Raw genomic sequence first — 18,083 nt, forward strand, 5'->3', positions numbered from 1 at the left:
TCCGCACACCTGAGGCACCGGGCCATGCAAAACGAACGCTCCCATTATCAACGCTATTTATAAATCTTTGGACATTATACAGAGGGATACCATAAAAACAAAATGCATATTTGTGTATGCCTGTGAATGAGGCAAGCTCAACAAAGGTCAAACTACAATACAAAAATAAAAGAAGCTGGGGTTTTCCAAACATTTGATTTACCTACAACATAACATTTTACATTTTAGTCATTTAGCAGACGCTCTTATCCAGAGCGACTTACAGTTAGTGAGTGCATACATTATTATTATTATTTTAGTTTAGGAATCGAACCCACAACCCTGGCGTTGCAAACGCCATGCTCTACCAACTGAGCTACATCCCTGCCGGTCATTCCCTCCCCTAACCTGGACCAATTGTGCGCCACCCCATGGGTCTCCAGGTCGGGACCAGCTATGTGGCACAGCTAGCAATGCAATGCAGTGCCTTAGACCACTGCACCACTCGGGAGGCCACAGGGTCAACACTCCATAGTGGCTCCATCAACAGGTAAACATGCCTATTTACACATTCAATATAAATAATTATAAAGTAACCAAAACAATACAATTACTGGGCAATATAATGTAGCCATTACCCTTATCACTGTATCATTATGTGCTTGTAGTCATACATTTGTCTTTCAGTTTCTTTGTACCTTTTATAAACATTCATATTCGCTCTCTTAATTGATACTCCATATAATGTGTGGCAGAACAAACAAATTACATACACAACAACCACTAAACAACCTTTGCATAGGAGAACAATTCTACAAAATTATCAGCTCATAGATCCCTCTTGACTTCAAATTTGCATTTGCAGGAGTCTCTCTGGCTGTCCATGTAGGGTTTACACCCCATGTGCATGACAGCCTCAAACAGCAGGGTCACAGTATTCTCACACGCTGTAGAGAGAGAGACATGGAGACACGAGTAGATCATGTTATACAGACATATGAAACACACAGAAAAACGAATCAAAATCCATTTTTATTTGTCACGTGAACTGTTTCCAGCAGGTGAATGAATTCAAAAAAAAAAAATCGGGTCAAATCACCAGTTGGCAACCCATCCCTTATGGGATTAATTTACACATAAACAAACATACAATAATTCACTGTGGTAATTAAATGATAATTCTTCTTCCGGTGTTCTCTGCCTTATGCATCGCATAAAGAGTGAAAAAATGTAAGGTAAAAAATCAATACATAATATTAAATAAGGTTATTCAAACAATTATATCCCTAGAGCAGTAAAATAATATACATACATACACACACTGTATACTGACAGCAGGTATAAAAGGTGCAGCGAAATGCTTGTGCTAGCTCCCTCAACACTACTGTACTATAATTAAGCTATAAGGCCCAAGGGTGTGTGGTATATGGCCAATATACCACGGCTAAGGGCTGTTCTTACACACGACGCAACACAGTGTGCCTGGATACATCCCTTAGCCGTGGTATATTGGCAATATACCACAAACACCCGAGCTACCTTATTGCTATTATAAACTGGTTACCAACGTAATTAGAGCAGTAAAAATAAAAACGTTTTCATACCTGTGGTATACGGTATGATATACTACAGCTTTCAGCCAATCAGCATTCAGGGCTCGAACCACCCAGTTTATCATCAATAATAAGAGTCAAGTAAAAAATTACAAGTAATAGAAGAGGTAGTACACATAGTAATATGGATGAGTTGTATGATCTTCCGTACCAGCAAGACTGTTAGACTGGTTAAACCAGACTGAATGCTGCACTTACCAGTGAAGTGAAACAATTGACAATGGTGAGTGCAGCGTTCAGTATGATTTAACCAGGCTACAAGTTGGTGTACACATTATTGAATTAACTGTGAGGAATGCTTGACACTGGGAGCATGTCAATACATGAATCAGGGTGGTGTTCATTAGGCAACACACAGGAGAAAACAGACAAACACTCATTGTCGTGTTCCGTTGTAAAACGTTTTCTGTTGCATGCCCTAATGAACATAACCCAGGTGCCATCTTACCTTGGACACTCTGGGCCAGTCCCAACATCTTCTGTAATCTCCTACAGATGGTCTCCAGGCATTCCTGGAACTCATCGTCACAGTCGTGTTTATCACGGTTACAGGTGTCATAGCAACGGTCGTGCTGGTTACAGCACTTGGTCAAGGACGGGATGCCGATGTCAAACTGTAGAGTAGACAAAAGAGATGGCCATTAGATCAATGCTCACAAATATTCAATGCAATATATGACAGGCGTAATCACATTCCTATAAACAGTGGTCGCTGTACAGGGTCGCCACACTACTATGGCTGACCCTGTAACACAACACATTTCATTGCACCTATCCGGTGTGCAGTGAAATTCCTGGTCCTGAAGATCCACAGCTATAGCTTATACACTATTGTGTGTGCAGGCTTCACTGTCTGAAACACAGGTCTCCGCTAAACATAAAAACCATGAATTGCTTAATCAGGAGTGTTAGTGCTGGGCTGGGACAACAGCCTGCACACACTGCGCCCCCTCAGGACTAATAGGGAAGACCACTGCTATAGATCGAAGTCAGACATGACACTAGCTCACCTGGACTCCGAAGAGGGGCGTCCCACATCCATTGGGTGGGGGTGGTTTGTAACCAGGCCGGGGTTCTGGTTTGTAACCTGCAAGGAAAGAGCAAAGGTAGAGGTGTTCTGAGTTCTTCTTTATCTTGTTGAGAGAGATAACCTGTTCAGAGAGGCTACATAGTGTGTTGGGGATCGCACTGTACCAGTTTAATGGTTTACAACTCAAAATAGCTACGGTGGTTCTTATCTCCTTTGTTTGTGGAACATTAATCACTTTTAACTGTGCTTTTGAGTAAACGGCTTGTCTGCATAATAAGCAATGAGCAAAGTAGTTATGGCCATGTTTTATTTCCACTACCAACAATGATTTACTATGTGTGTAGCCTGAGAGAGACCTTACCATCGCTGCATTCATAGTGACACAATCCATCATGACCTCCAAATAAATCCAGAGCAACGTTGAGGTATTTGTCAATGTTATGGATCCCATTGCGAATGGTTTTTAATGTCATTCGCCAGTCAGGTGTTTCTGGTTCAGGTTCCTTACTACATGAAGACACACAGCTCAGAAATCCATAGGAACACAGTAAGCCCACGAGAAAAACCGAGATGCAACTGTTATGATGCATGACGACAGCACCGGATGCTAGAAAATTGTTGCAATTGGTTGGCATGTGACTCCAAAGTTAAATGACTCGACCAAACGTCGGTAGAAAATCATTTCACACTTTCCCAAATGTTGTTTCAATATAAATCCTATTCGACGTCAACTGATCCGCTGTCATATAATTCACTTTCCGGGTTGTGGGAGTAATCACGTGACAGCAATACGCCTATCAGTGACAACATTTACATTTGCACTTGTAGTACACGTGGTCACTCATAACGCATCAATGTTCAAAGTTCATGCATGCCAGCGATACCAAATGTATATTCAATGACTGATTTGATGGTTTTTTTTAAACTGAGAAATTGACTTGGTTTCCGTTTTAAGGCAATATTAAATCAATAAAAGTGATTTTCACTGTAGGCCTATACTCTATGTAGTTTGCTACGGATTCTTCAGAAAACAAACCACACTACAATTCACATGTGGATTTACAGGAAAAAACAGCAAATTACCCATTCTAGTAGACTTGTTCAGTTGCATTGCAGTTTTATGGATCACAGTACCGACCTGTTTGGGTACCACGCTGGAGCATGTAGCCATAGAAATCCATGTCAACACATCTTTGACCAGCCTCATAAATATGGTGAGGCCATATTGGGTTGAGAATAAGGCCTCCTGCAAAATGAAAGTGAAACTGTATACAAACTACTAATAGAGTAAGGGATCTGTATGCCAGGGAGACTATTCAGGTGTGGAAAGCACAGGCCTACACAGTCTGAAAGAGTGCTAATATAAAACATTTAAAAAATATGCAATATCCAGTCTACTGTTTAACCTGCACTACTATGCCATCTGCTTCATAGCAAAATTGCACACGCTCTTGTGCTTGGAACAAATTAAAACTGCTTCTGGTAATAATTTATCGTTTATTCAAATGATTAGTCGAGCAATGAAGAAAAACCTTGTTTTTCTACTTAAATAACTTTCAAAACATTCAAAATGAAAAATGTACAACTTGATGAAGAAGAATAAGTGAGTTTAGATGTCCGTTTCGATTATGGTTCCAACTTCACATTTTTCCCAGGCCAACAAAGTTCTCGAGTGAGACTGTGGTCATTTCTTCATCTGCGGAATGAACTTCAAGGTCCATGGAACTCCACTTCCACTGTGGTAGCTAGGAAGCATTCTCTGGGTTCCTCACGATATTAGCACTGCTAATGTATGGATTGGAAGGAGGGCAGCATCTCCAGATGAGCCTAAACATCTTGTTAAGTCAAGCAGGTGAAGTAGTTATCATCTAAAGTGAAGATTGTGATTTGCTTGTTACAGCAGAATGCTTGGCGCCTCAATACTCAGAGGCGCCACCACGATGCCTTCTGCTTTTACAGTCAGTGTTCATTTCCAGAGTGGGTTCTTATTTCCGGAAAACACAAAAAGACAAGCAAAGAAAGAAGAGAAAAAGAGGTTGTGGTTCTCAAGTGTTTTGGGAGGTTGGTTGATCTATTGTTCAGTCGGTTCATTGAGATGCAGCAAGGCAGCTCCCAGGGAGGAGGGGGTGAGGAGGATGGAAGGACGGTACTGGGGGAGAGACAACTTAGAACTTCAACAGTAAGGCTAATCATTTTTATATATTTTTTTCTCCTTTCCATCTCCATGGTTTTTCCTTAAAAAAAAAACATTTACATACATATATCTATTCATATATCTCCTCTAAAAGCGTTCTGTGGGAGCCTGCGGCGTCGGGCGGGCTCAGCCCCCCCTGAACAGGTCATTTAGTCTGTCCAGCTCCCTGCAGTTATCCATGGTCATCAGCTCAGCCTTCTTACGCAGGCGGTCGTCCCTGTAGACCTTAGCAGCGTACATCAAGTCAGTTTCTGAGAGAGAAGGGGGAGATGAACAGAGAAGAGTCAGTCAATATCAACCATATCACACTAAGCTACTTCGAGGGAAAGCTTTGTCACAAAATAGAATGAAATGAATGCGTGTTTGTAGGGGTAGTTGTATTGCATCACATGGGGCTTATTTGATTGAAGTCATCACTGTAATTATACCCTGCGGGGGGTGACAGGGTGCGTGCTACACCACTGATTTTAACTATAAGTTAAGTATAACTATAAAAAAATCTAAGATGTGTCAAATAAATGATCAAGCTCAGGGCTCCAGCTATGCATTTGGTTTGCTAACTTGCTAGCTAAGTGGCTAGATGTCAAGATAAAGCTTCTTGGTTACAGCAGAGACATTCAATCTCCTCCTGGATCAAGATCCCTGTTGCCTAAATTGTTTATTGCACCCTCCCCATCATAAAAAAAAAATACTTCTGGTAATACCGTATACCCCGGTATGGTACAGAAACGGTATGACGGTGTGAAAATCTGGACACCGCCCAACTCTAATTAGACTCTTACTCGTCTGCCTCTCCTTCCAGCAGTTGTTTCTGACATTAGACACGTAGTCCTCCTCCACGTTCTTCTCCAGCTTCTGCAGATTGGAGCCCTTGTACTCGGACTTGAAGTCTCTGTTGACGTAGTAATCTACACGCAGGTTCTCAGTCTGCCGTTTCACCGTCTGCCCTGTGGACCTGGAGAGGACAGGCATCAGTCAGGTTACATGTCGCTGTTCTGAGAACAGCTAGATCCACAGCTCTTTTCATGCATCATATCTTTATACCAGGTGAAGAGAGGAGGCTATGGGCATGATCATACACAGACCAGAAATGTTTCAGTACTTTACTGAAGGTAAAGGTGTGTCCGTTACATACAGCATGCATCACCATTTGACAGTATTTTTCAGCACCGAGTGTGTGGAGCAGTGGTCCAGAATAAAAGGTTTGTGTCGTGTTCAGCTGGGAGAAAACATTTTGAAAAGGAGTGGTACCACCGAAATGCGTGATGTGTCCAATAGGAACACAGATTTTTGTTTTCCGTTGCAAAACCTTTAAGTACCGTGAGCCATACTGAACACGACCCTAGTGTGTGTGTGTGTGTGTGTGTGTACGTACGGTCTGGAGTAGAGGCTGTAGGGGGGTGTGGACACCATCAGTTGGCTCAGGATGGACACCAGGATCAGTACAACGATGGGTATCAGCTGGATAAACATGGAGAACCCTCCCTGGACAACAACACATTACAAATCATTAAACATATCAGTTAACATACTCTATTTTGTCCTCTAGCTCAGTTGGTGGAGCATGGCGCTTGCAACGCCATGATAGTGAGTTCGATTCCCGGGACCACTTATACATAAAATGTATGCACGCATGACTAAGCCGCTTCGGATAAAAGTGTCTGCTGAATGGCATATATTACTATTTAATATGTAAAGACATGTGCTGTCCTGTTAGTGACTTTGCACTTTTCCTGCTTTCCTATGCATCACACTGAAACTAACTAGAGCTCATCCCAGTCAAGACTGGAACAGTTGTGTCCTTCACAAAATTAGAGCCTGCAATATGCTGCCGAGACTCCCATAGCTGTAGAAGGGGGTCTGCTGGGGAAATCTGACCTGAAGTTATCCCAGACTCACTAGGTATTATATTGACAGTCACAGTATACAGCTGGCAGTGCAGATGCCAGACATACGTACCTCTCCCCTCTCCTCTGCTCTCTCCCGTCTTTGGTCCGTCTGCTGGCTGTACCGTGCCCTGCCGTTGGTGAATGTGTGGGCAGCCGCTGTGGAGAGGAGTACCCGGTTAGCGACTCTGCTAAGACTTGCAATACAATACTAATTTAATAAGCGTTCATGTTTGAGCAAGACAATTGTATTTAATTCATGTAATGAATTAAGACTTGTTTATTAAAACATTGAGACAAACTCTGGAACCCCGTAATGAAATTAACTTCAGGTGTATGTGTGTCTCTTACAAGAGGGGAATCCTCCTCCGAAGAACATGTTGAAGAGGTCCTCGGGAGTGATGTCAGCCTCGAAGCCTCGGTGGAAGTCAAACCCTTGGCCGTGGGCGTGGCCAGGGCTGGTAGGCTCCTCTGCTCCCGTGAGGTCATACTGCTTTCTCTTGTCCGTGTTGCTGAGCACGGCATACGCGTTGCCGATCTCTGTTAGAACCACAACGACACACCCTCGTGTCAATAAGTGTCACACTAAGTCAGAGAAAAAGGACACCAGACATTGGCTCGGTTCCGACGCCCCATTTTACACTGATCTGCAAACTTCACATCGGGGGAATCCCAAAGAGACCCAGACATGGAAACTCTGCCAGTCCTCAATCTATTCCAATTAAATTAATGGCAGGTCAAATTAATGCTGCTAACAATGCTGGGGGGGGGACCCGGTCCGATCAGTGAGGGAAGCAGAAGAAAAGTCATTTTTTAAGCTACTTTATTAACCTGAGCTGATAAAGCGTGAGAGAGCGAGCGAGAGAACAGTGCCGCTCTAGCAGGCGGGAGAGGGAGGGAGAGACAGCAACCAACCAAGCAGACTCGCTATAGAAGACTAATAGCTGCCATTGCTAGGTTATTTATCATCAAATATGAGTGCGTAGTGCCCGTCTTGACTGCATCAAACCGGGAGAAGCAAGTTAAGCTAGCTAACGTTAGCTAGCTAGGCTAACTGAGGCTGCAGTGCATGCGCTTTCTGATCCTACAGTTACAAACAACTCCATTCAGAATATTAAGTAGCAGCCTGCCTACCTGTTGGTACTCGGTCATTGTAGCCTATCCTTCTCCTTTAGCTCCATCATTCCATTGATTAGATATCTCCTAACTTTAGCCACACAAGGCGCGAGGCTCTATGACTGTAGCCCATTGCCGCTTTGATGACTTATGATTGGCCAACAAGCTACAAATCAAACTTGTGAAAACAAGAGCAGCATAAATGATACAATTTCTCTCCCCCTCTCTCTCTCTACTGCAGCAGTCGCAGTCGGATTTGTACCGTCCGGACAAGTCAGTTAAAATTACACATACCCAAGACCCGTGTCAATCATATCAGATCCAACCCAGACCTGTTACATTATTTAGAATTCTGGGTCCCGGAATCGGGTCTTGGGTACAGGTGGATCCGTGAACACCTCTAGTCTACACTACAGCTAAATTAGTGATTAGCCCCGAACACAAAAACAATGCATGCGAAACATCTTACTTTTGAAGGCCTCTGTGGCTCCGGGGGCTTGGTTTTTGTCTGGGTGGAACTTGAGTGCTAGTTTCCTGTAGGCTTTCTTCAGCTCCTCCTCATTGGCCTCCTTACTGATGCCCAGGACTTCATAGTAATCCTTACACCGCTTTATCCTGGAGGGAGAGATTGTAATAAACTATGGTGCTAGTAGTCCTAACACATCTTTATCCATTAAGAGGTTACAGTGGGTCTGATTCATCAGGGCTATATTACACATGTAGCATACAGATATAGGCCTAGTTTATTACAATGCAGTGGATCTGATTCATCATGAGGGTTGTAGCACACAAATCAAATTTCGCCCAAGAGCAGGACAAAAACCTCTAATGGATATTTTTAGCTTCAAGAACTAGCATTTGGAAAGTTTAATCAAAAGACAGTACAGTAAGAAGATAGGCAGAAACTGCTTCTCCAATAGAAATCCTTGATCACACTTGTAGGTGATGTCATGGCGACGTTGGCTAGCTAAGCTCATGTGTAGAAACACGTCATCGGGTCTAACGGTTGCCTCGCGCCGAACTGTGCATGTGCAGGCCATCAAATCAAAGGCACTCCTTCGATATAAAGTTGTTTTTGACGAAAATGTGTCAGTTTGTCACTTTCACAATGCTGGAGTAATAACATGGTCAACTACTTAAGACATTGGCTCAAATCTAGGTTGTGCCTTTAGATTTAGAGAAAATTAACAACTAAGGAAGAATTTTCATTTCTGGTCTGTTTCGCAAGCGTTCCCGGAAGTCTCGCGATGTTGCGCCTCTGGGGCTGCGTATCAATCTCAAAGTAGACCGCCCTCGGCCCCAAACCCTCAGCCCTTGAATGACGTTTTACATCGTCACATCCGAGTGTACCTTAAATGTCCTTTGCCCAAGCGAGGGCGAGTGATGATCGGAGAGGCAACGTCCTTGGTGGGAATTTTGAAGTTGAGCTTAAAAAACAACCAACCTAAAGCTATTAAATGTACCTAGTAGGCTAACGTATCTTTTATAGTTTGGTCATTTATTCCAATAGATTTCACAATTCCAAAAAATATGTTTATGTATTTAGCTACGTTTTATAGGCTCCTCACTATGAGACTAAGCCAATTTGCCAATGCTAAAATCTATATAAAAGCAAGCTAACTTCATACTTTTTTCTGACATGCCAAAAATGGACACTTTGCGGCCACCAGAGTTTGACATGTGACTACAGTTTGCATTGAATTGTGGGTCATATCAACCCCACAAGTGACCAACGTTGTTCACTCGCTCCCTCGAGCTAAATCGAGGGTTCAACGTTAGTGAATTGGACCTCCCCTTAAGATGGCAATCAAACTGCATCCGGTTTCAACAGGGATTCCCCCGAGGGAAAGTGGCTAGAGCAAGGGCTGAGGGGGTAAAAATAACATGTTTGGACTGCAGCCAGGTTTTAGAAAACTGTGCTCCTGGAGCACCATTTGAAACCACAAGAGGGCAAATCAACACTCGTGGCAGAACAGAGTAGGAGAGTTCAAACGCAATACACCGAGTCGATTGCATGACCTGCAGAAGAGATTGCCTCCAGTCTCTAAGGAGAACCACCTGAGATACTTGCCAGACATGTTACATTAGCATTCAATTAGAATAATCAAATATATAAACAATAAAATATGCTCTCGGATGTCACTCAGTGTACCTTTCAATTGAGGTTAAACCCTACGCTGCATGTAGGCCTGTTTTAACCCAAAACACAGGTTAGCCTCTGAACATATAAACAAATACAGCATCCTAGTAAACTAACATACTATCTGTCTAACGCTCTTCACAATGGGACTAGAAGTTGGTCAGGCCTACCAAGAACTATGTGAGTGTTGCCATAACGAGACGTGTCACAGCTCTCTTTTGTCTCTCTCAGTCCCTCTCCCTTCCCCTCTCTCACTGGCCTCATGGGCACCTTGCCAAGTCCCAGAGGTTCCCATAGCGATAGCTGGGTGTGTAGAACACTGCGGAGACTGCAGTGTCCTCATTGAGCAGTTGAATAACGGTCCACACACACACCATCAATGGGGCAAAGCCAACCACAACAAGCCATCCAAACAGCTCTGCCATGAAAGACTCGCATACAAATACACAGATAACTCTTCCGCTGTCATTAGCTAAGCAAACACTGCAAACCCAACTGCAAAATGTTGAGCTGAGTAAGTGTTTCAACAGCAGCCTTCTCTCATAGAACAGTAGAGATAAGTTTAGCCTGAGTACACCACACTAGACTGGGGGATTATGAGTGCTACTGTAGGTCAACTGCAGGGTTAATTAAACGCAACATAAAGATGTTAGAGCAAACAAACATGGAGCCCAGTAGAACCATCTAACTACAGTCAAACGACCTCGCTAGGGGAAGGTGGTGGAGGCCTAGGCTACACTTGGCCCAATATTAGAAACACTTCTGTTCACCAGAGACATCATTCGCTCGGAGCTCCCAGTCCCAGCCACCTCCCTGGCCTATGGGGACAGCAGTGATGCAACAGTGACACAGAAAGATATGTGTTAAACAAGAACTCTCAGGGGAGATCATTCTAGAACCCCTCCCCTACGGTTGGTATGACCCAGGGTCCAACAACAATCAGTGTCCGTGTCCAAAGACCCATACTAGCTTACTACATACTATTTAGCACGTACCGTTTAGTAAAAAGTGTGCCACAGCCGCAACGCAGTAGCGGCTCCTGATTGGGTGGGGCAGGCCGAATGCGGGTGGATTTTTCCAAATTCAACAGACATGCATCACATTAACCAGCCTGATAATAGCTCATTTCCAATTTGATTCATTTCTCTAAACAGGAATGGAGTTGTAGGCCTACTCAGGCTGGTTATAGGCAGACTATCACATTCAACCTATATCATAGTAGACCATGTAGCCCAGGGGTGTCAAACTCATTCCATGGAGGGCCTAGTGTCTGCTGGTTTTTGTTTTTTTCTTTCAATTAAGACCTAGACAACCAGGTGAGGGGAGTTCCTTACTAATCAGTGACCTTAATTCATCAATTAAGTACAAGGGAGGAGTGAAAACCGTTTCCCATACAATAATCTGTACTCTTAATTGTTAGTTCCCCCCTCAAAAAAGTTTGTTTTGGGCGACTCCACTGACCCAGACTTTGAATACCACTTCTTTAAACCAGGATGGTCATCTGAACACAATGGATCGGTTACATCACTTGACTTTATATAATCCCCAGCAGGGATCTCCAACAGGTCGATCACTAACTATCAGTAGCTCGCAGCCCACCTATGAGTAGCTCGCCAAACAATTCTGAAAGTACATGCAATTTTCACGTGTTCCACCGCCAACTGTCATAAACAAATCTCACAAGTATCAGACACCACAAGCTCCCAGCTACTATTTAACCAACGCAACATTGACATTATCCCACCCCCGGCTAGCCACTATTGGCTTAATTTTTTTTTTAAATTAAATGTCTGCCAATTAATTTCCAGCAATATTGCCTGTGTCTGTGTGGTGCGCACGTTTGTTTATCACTCAGTGTGTAGCCATTTGATGTGATATGATTTTTATTTTTATTTTTTATGTATGCACTCACTAACTAAGTCGCTCTGGATAAGAGCGTCTGCTAAATGACTAAAATGTAAAAGTTGTGTTGTGCAGAAGAACAGCCCTTAGCCGTGGTATATTAACCATATACCACACCCCCTTGGGCCTTATTGCTTAATTACTTTACCAGGTATATTGACAGAAAACATACTGCACTACTTTCTCTTGTACACTAAGGACCCGGGGAAGAGTCACAGGGGAGAGGAGAAGAATGGGCCTATTTGAAAGCTCAAAAATAAGTTGAAGCATGCCATACGTTGATTATTTTTTTTAAGTAGCCCTAATGCTAGAAAAAGGTTATAGACCTCTGATCCACAGGCTAGTAAAAGAGTTTGTGCGGACATGGATTTTAGAAACCCAGGCATAAGGGTCTTACCATGATAAAAAGACTAGGGGATTAGGCTAGTAAGGGTTAGCTACTGTCAGAAGGTCAAGCATAAAGCACTGACTAATGGTCCCTCGATTGAGACAGACTGACACTGAGAAAGTGGGTTAGTTATTTTTGGTGTGTAGTATACACTTTCAGTTTCATCTAAAATATATCTGATTTGTGTGTTCAGAGAGCATGCTCACGTGAGGTGAGACGGATCCTTGTCAATTTCCTGTTGTGGGAAGAACCACCATCAGGTTATCATGTAACCTATGATCTATTTACACACAAGCAACAGTGAGGGAGAGGTGGGGGAATTTACAATCCACCATTTCCTCATCTTCACTTAACAGGTAGCCAAATGAAAAAGAAGAACACCCAAATGTGTCACAGTGTCAGCCTCCTAAATTCCCATTGATTGTAAAAACTCAGGGTCAAGTGATACCCACAACAACCCCAACCAGGCTGAAAGTGGCCCTCCCTCCCTAATCGCCACATGAGAACGCACCAGAGTGAAGCAACACAACTAGACACACAGGCCTGCCGTACCATATGGTCGTCAGGGAGGAGTGCAAGAGAGCGGAACAGACTTTTACACACAGATAGCCATTCCCAAACAGATTACGGGACTGAGCGATCAAGGAAAAAAAGAAAGCAAAAGGTTCCTGCTCACCTCTGCACTCCCTCCACCTGGTCCTTGGTGAAGCCCTTGGTGCTGGGCTCGCCCTCTCCGGCCTCCTGGCCCTCCCCACCAGGCCGGGCCTTGGTGCTCTCCGAGGAGCTGTCTGTAGTGCGCTGTCTGCAGTGCGCGCCATTCCCCGCAGAGCTGCCGTTCCTCGTCAAGGTGTCCAACAAGGCTAGGAGGGAAGAGAAAGCGAGAGAGAGAGAGAGAGACAGAACGAGGCATGACGTGGCACATTCAGAAGGAGAGACAAAGCTAAGCACTTCGAAGAGAACTCACAGGGCCGATTTCCCAGAACCAGATTAAGACGGGTCCTCGACTAAAAAGCGGTCTCATTCTCAATCGAAAGTGTTTTTTTAGTCAAGGACTAGCCTTAATCCGGTTCCGGGAAACTGGCACTCAATCTTACAGGGCAAAACACTAGGCTCTTGAAAGTCAGACTACCATGCGAGCGTACATCAGAGGTTCACACACCGAAACTAAGGTTACTTTGTTCCCAGAATCCAGTTGGCTTCCATAGACGAGCTGTAGTGGAGATCTGGTCATGCTTCCATGAGAGCCGCCGGCGAATATATCCAGCTCTGGTTGCTCAATGAGAATGTGCTAAGCTTTTCCACCAACACAAAGCAGCTCTCTGTGTCTGTCTTCCCATGACCACTGCAGCAGCAGCCTAACCAACAGTCTGAGTATACTGCCCAGTGTTTCACTGTTCTCTCCGGTAGCACTTAAGCCTCTGCGATACATCGCTGCTATTCCTGTGAAAGCTTATACAGGTAACGGAGCACTATGTTTGATGGACACGGCGGAGGGAGAATAGTGACAGGTCGGGATAAGATACTCATCTTAATGGTTGAATAAGTAAACTTATTAATGCATGATACTGAACTGAAGAGGGTGGCGGTTTTTCTTCAATCAAGATGCAATCTTCTTGAATCCATATATTCTTGCTTGAAACATGAGTTTTTAAATAAATAATGAAATAAATATAAAAACGGAATATGTCCGATCTGGTTTTCCCTGGCCCACTGTCCTATCAGACCTTACCGTGGCCCGAGCTTAGCCCTGGCTAATGCTCTACCATTGTTCCCTCAGCTCTAGGTCAATCATTCAATTAAGGGATTGAGGTGGACAAGCCTGTTCATCTCACTAACCTCGTCCTGCACGAGCCACGTTAACTCCTCTGCTCCGACAGTGGAATCCCTACAAACTCCTTACCTTGTCCTGCACGAGCCATGTTACCTCCTCTGCTCTCAGTGGAATCCCCACAAACTCCTTTCCCTATAAATACCCTTCTGCCGAGAGCGTGAAACAGCCACTTTTCTATTTCTTTCCTTGATATTGAATACTGCATTGGTGAGGAAGAGCTTGCAAGTCAGCGTTTCACTGTAGTGTTTACACCTGCTGTATCCCATGCACGTGACCCAATCAACTTTGATTTGAGTGAGGCAAATAGGCTACTATAGTCATCTCCCCGGTGACCATTATAAAAAACACTCTTGAATCAAACCTTGAGTATTCAGTACAACTAAATATGCCTAGTGAATGTATGATGTTTAACTGTATGATGTGACAGTTAGGCTAACAGGCGAATCATTGCTGTCAATTGTCACATAGCCAAGTGTTTAGCTAACAGAATGTGTTCTGTTTTATAAGACAAGTGGTAAGCTTAGGTTTTATTACAATATGGCTGCTGTGGAAATTGCCATCTACCTTCATAACAAGGTTAATAGGTACCCTTCTGCCTGACATACTAGCATTGACATAGGCCTACTATTCACTTTATAACCCATGATATGTTACCTGTCACAGATGGCAAAAATATATATCATTTCAGAAGTTCTGAAATATGATTGGTAGCTGGCAGGCTGCACGATTGACCATAATGCAAGCAGCCGATTGCAAGCACACGATTAACTCACAAACATAAGTGTTTCATTACAGACAAAAACACTTTTAGGACAGACAAAGCAATGAATTACAAAATATCACGGCTGCTGTGAGCAATAAGCAGATCAATTGATTATTGCCTGAGGTAGCTGTTAAATCATCATCATGCATCAATACAACCACAACCAGGCATGGCTTGTGGCAGGCTAGCTAGCCAAGTCCCTTACTAAACTAGTATCAAGCCTATATTGATACCAATTTTAAATTACATTTCTGTCATGAGGACACTGGAGACAACCCCTTGTTGGCTAACTTACTGGTGCATAGTCATCACTTGCTTAGTCAGTTGACCTTGTTATTGCGAAAGAAAAATACCATAAATTAGGGGAGATAACATCCCAGACTGGGAGCTTGGCTCCACTGACCACATAATGCAAAACTGAAATTGTTGGAAATCCAACATTTAGCTAGCTCATACTAGGCTAGCTAACGTTAGTAAATTATAGCTAGCTAATTGTACAAGTTAGCAATAGCATTGCCAGTTGGCTAGTTAGCATAGCCAGTCCACATTCGTCACTGGGCTAAAACAGAACTATAAAATGAAACATAGCTTGTCAATTGAGACATTCAACAGTGGATGATGTCAACCTTATCAAATCAACAAAATTGGCTAAGAAATGGCTAACGTCAACTAGTTAAAGACCTAGTATACATACTGTTAGCATGCTAATTAGCAATTTAAAGAAACGTCACTCTTCCTTCGCCGTGAGCAGTTTTTAAAGCGTTAATTACGTTAAGTTAACCATTTCATAATTTATTCGTTTAGGTATTATCCGTGCACTGCAAGTGACAACATTACAAGGCAAGTTGCCAAATCGTATTTTAAATCGATGTTTAATGTGTAACGGGCTAGCTAGAAAACGTCAGCTACGCTAGCTAACGTGGCTAATGAACTAAAATCTGGTAACGTAGAGATTTACCTTTTGCTTTGTGGGTTGGATAGAGCTTCTCTGCTTTATTTAAGAATTTCACCGCCTTGTCTTTGTCCCCTGCTTCAAGAGCTTTAGTTGCTATATTTATACATTTTTCTGCTTCGTCTCTGTTCCCTTCCATCTTTCTTCCTCCCCCCCGGCTCTCAGTTGACACTGGTAATGGGTCGTTCGCGAACGAACAGATCTTTTTGGTGAACGTCGGGAACCGAATCACATCGGTGAAAGAGCCGTTCATTTGGCTCCCTGAATTGCATACTGCTACTACTGCTTTTATTTTTTATATCAAGTTTTTGTTATTTCAATTCACAGGATTCATACAATACATTTATAGATTTTTTTTTAATCCTCCTTACTGGCAATCTGATAGCATTTGGCAATCTGATAGCATGTAAAATAAATGAGAGAAAAACTAATAAATATATATTACATAGTAAATCTACTGAACAATACATCAGATAGCCTCAGAAATAGTGACAAATTATTGATACACATTCATGGATGTAAAGGCCCGTTGGTTAAGAGTTCAGAAATGTCCGCTGCTGCTTTTTTCCATGTGTCCAGAGTGGACACCCTGGCCCTGTGAATCCTGGTGCTGCTACTGCTTTTTGAGCTCAAATCTTTTTTTCTGCAGATAAATTACAAAATAATTATCTAAAGAGGGTGAATCTTCACTGCAGAAACAATAAAATGGGAAGAGCGTGTCAATCTGGTCCACGCTGATTTTTTTCAGTGCCATCTAATAATTTGGCCAGGTAAAAATGTATTTGGAGGTGCGTTTCATGATCTGACATAATGGAAGCCTAAATTTTGGGCTTTACCTTGGAAATTAGCAATTTTTTCATGGTTCTAGTTCGATTTTTAAAGGGACATTTCTAAAATGTTAAACTTCATTTTCATCATGTCCAGCACCACCACAACATATGTAAAAACCGCACGTTTATACGTTTTGCAGTCAAAAAGATTGGAAACATCTTCCTATGAAGTCAACCAATTAGACAATTAGTAGGCAAAGCCTTCTCATAATTGGTTAAAATCATGACACACACCAATGATGTCACTGGAAACACTTACCTTCCTCTCATTTTCCAATAAACATAGAAACGTGCTGCCATTTTCACATATGTTGATGTTGGGGTGGTGCTGGAGATGAATCTGAAGTAAAGAAATAAATACAAAAAAGTGACATTTCCCTTTAAGCATTTTAACGAAGAGCCGTTTGGGAGCAAAATGAGCCGGCTCTTTTACGTGAACGGAGTCGAATGAGCCGGCTCACCAAAAACACTCTTGAAGCGTCACCGCAAAACACTACAAACACATCTGAGCGTTCGGAGCAGCACTTTCGTCAGTGATCCTCGGATGCTGCAATCATTCTGAACGCATACAGTGGGATTGTTCTGCATTTTTCAATATTAGAGCATAACTTCCAACCCACTGAGATATACACTACATGACTAAAAGTATGTGGACGCCTGCTCGTCGAACATCTCATTCCAAAATCATGGGCATTAATATGGAGTTGGTACCCCCTTTGCTGTTATAACAGCCCCCACTCTTCTGGGAAGGCTTTCCACTAGATGTTGGAACATTGCTGTGGGGACTTGCTTCCATTCAGCCACAAGAGCATTAGTGAGGTCGGGCACTGATGTTGGGCGATTAGTCTTGACTCGCAGTCGGCGTTCCAATTCATCCCAAAGGTGTTCGATGGAGTTGAGGTCAGGGCTCTGTGCAGGCAAGTCAAGTTCTTCCACACCGATCTCGACAAACCATTTCTTTATGGACCTCGCTTTGTGCATGGGGATACTGTCATGCTGAAACAGGATAGGGCCTTCCCCTAACTGTTGCCACAAAGTTGGAAGCACAGAATCATCTAGAATGTCATTGTATGCTGTAGCGTTCAGTTTTCCCTTCACTGGAACGAAGGGGCCTAGCCCAAACCATGAAAAACAGCCCCAGAGCATTATTCTTCCTCCACCAAACTTTACAGTTGGCACTATGCATTGGGGCAGGTAGCGTTCTCCTGGTATACGCCAAACCCAGATTCGTCCGTCGGACTGCCAGATGGTTTAACGTGATTCATCACTCAAGAGAACACGTTTCCACTGCTCCAGAGTCCAATGGCGGCGAGCTTTACACCACTCCAGCCGACGCTTGGCATTGCACATGGTGATCATAGGCTTGTGTGCAGCTGCTCGGCCATGGAAACTCATTTCATGAAGCTCCCGACGAACAGTTCTTGTGCTGACCTTGCTTCCAGAGGCAGTTTGGAACTCT

At 43.3% G+C, this 18,083-nt stretch overlaps 2 protein-coding genes across 3 annotated transcripts; both read right to left on the reverse strand.

Moving 5' to 3' along the window:
- Positions 1-666: 666 nt before the first annotated feature.
- LOC311110038 (group XIIA secretory phospholipase A2-like) lies at positions 667-3,404 on the reverse strand. Its single transcript, XM_084188568.1, has 4 exons — positions 2,984-3,404; positions 2,603-2,679; positions 2,041-2,206; positions 667-926 (listed from the first exon to the last, which is right to left on the reverse strand). The coding sequence occupies exons 1-4, from the start codon at positions 3,255-3,257 to the stop codon at positions 808-810; spliced, it is 636 nt and encodes a 211-aa protein (XP_084044694.1). The 5' UTR covers positions 3,258-3,404; the 3' UTR covers positions 667-807.
- Positions 3,405-4,105: 701 nt separating this feature from the next.
- On the reverse strand, positions 4,106-15,967 carry LOC311110076 (dnaJ homolog subfamily B member 14-like). 2 transcript variants are annotated; one of them, XR_014610672.1, is made up of 9 exons: positions 15,801-15,953; positions 12,925-13,108; positions 8,288-8,433; positions 7,054-7,242; positions 6,776-6,861; positions 6,192-6,301; positions 5,599-5,771; positions 4,881-5,067; positions 4,106-4,771 (listed from the first exon to the last, which is right to left on the reverse strand). XR_014610672.1 is itself a non-coding variant. In XM_084188634.1 (8 exons), the coding sequence occupies exons 1-8, from the start codon at positions 15,931-15,933 to the stop codon at positions 4,943-4,945; spliced, it is 1,146 nt and encodes a 381-aa protein (XP_084044760.1). In that variant the 5' UTR covers positions 15,934-15,967; the 3' UTR covers positions 4,106-4,942. The 2 variants fall into 2 exon arrangements, 1 of the variants encoding a protein (XP_084044760.1); XM_084188634.1 differs by having other exon boundaries at positions 4,106-5,067; positions 15,801-15,967.
- Between the last annotated feature and the right edge of the window lie 2,116 nt (positions 15,968-18,083).

This window comes from Coregonus lavaretus (assembly GCF_964263955.1).
Source record: "Coregonus lavaretus genome assembly, contig: SUPER_35_unloc_1, whole genome shotgun sequence".
NCBI lineage: Eukaryota > Metazoa > Chordata > Actinopteri > Salmoniformes > Salmonidae > Coregonus > Coregonus lavaretus.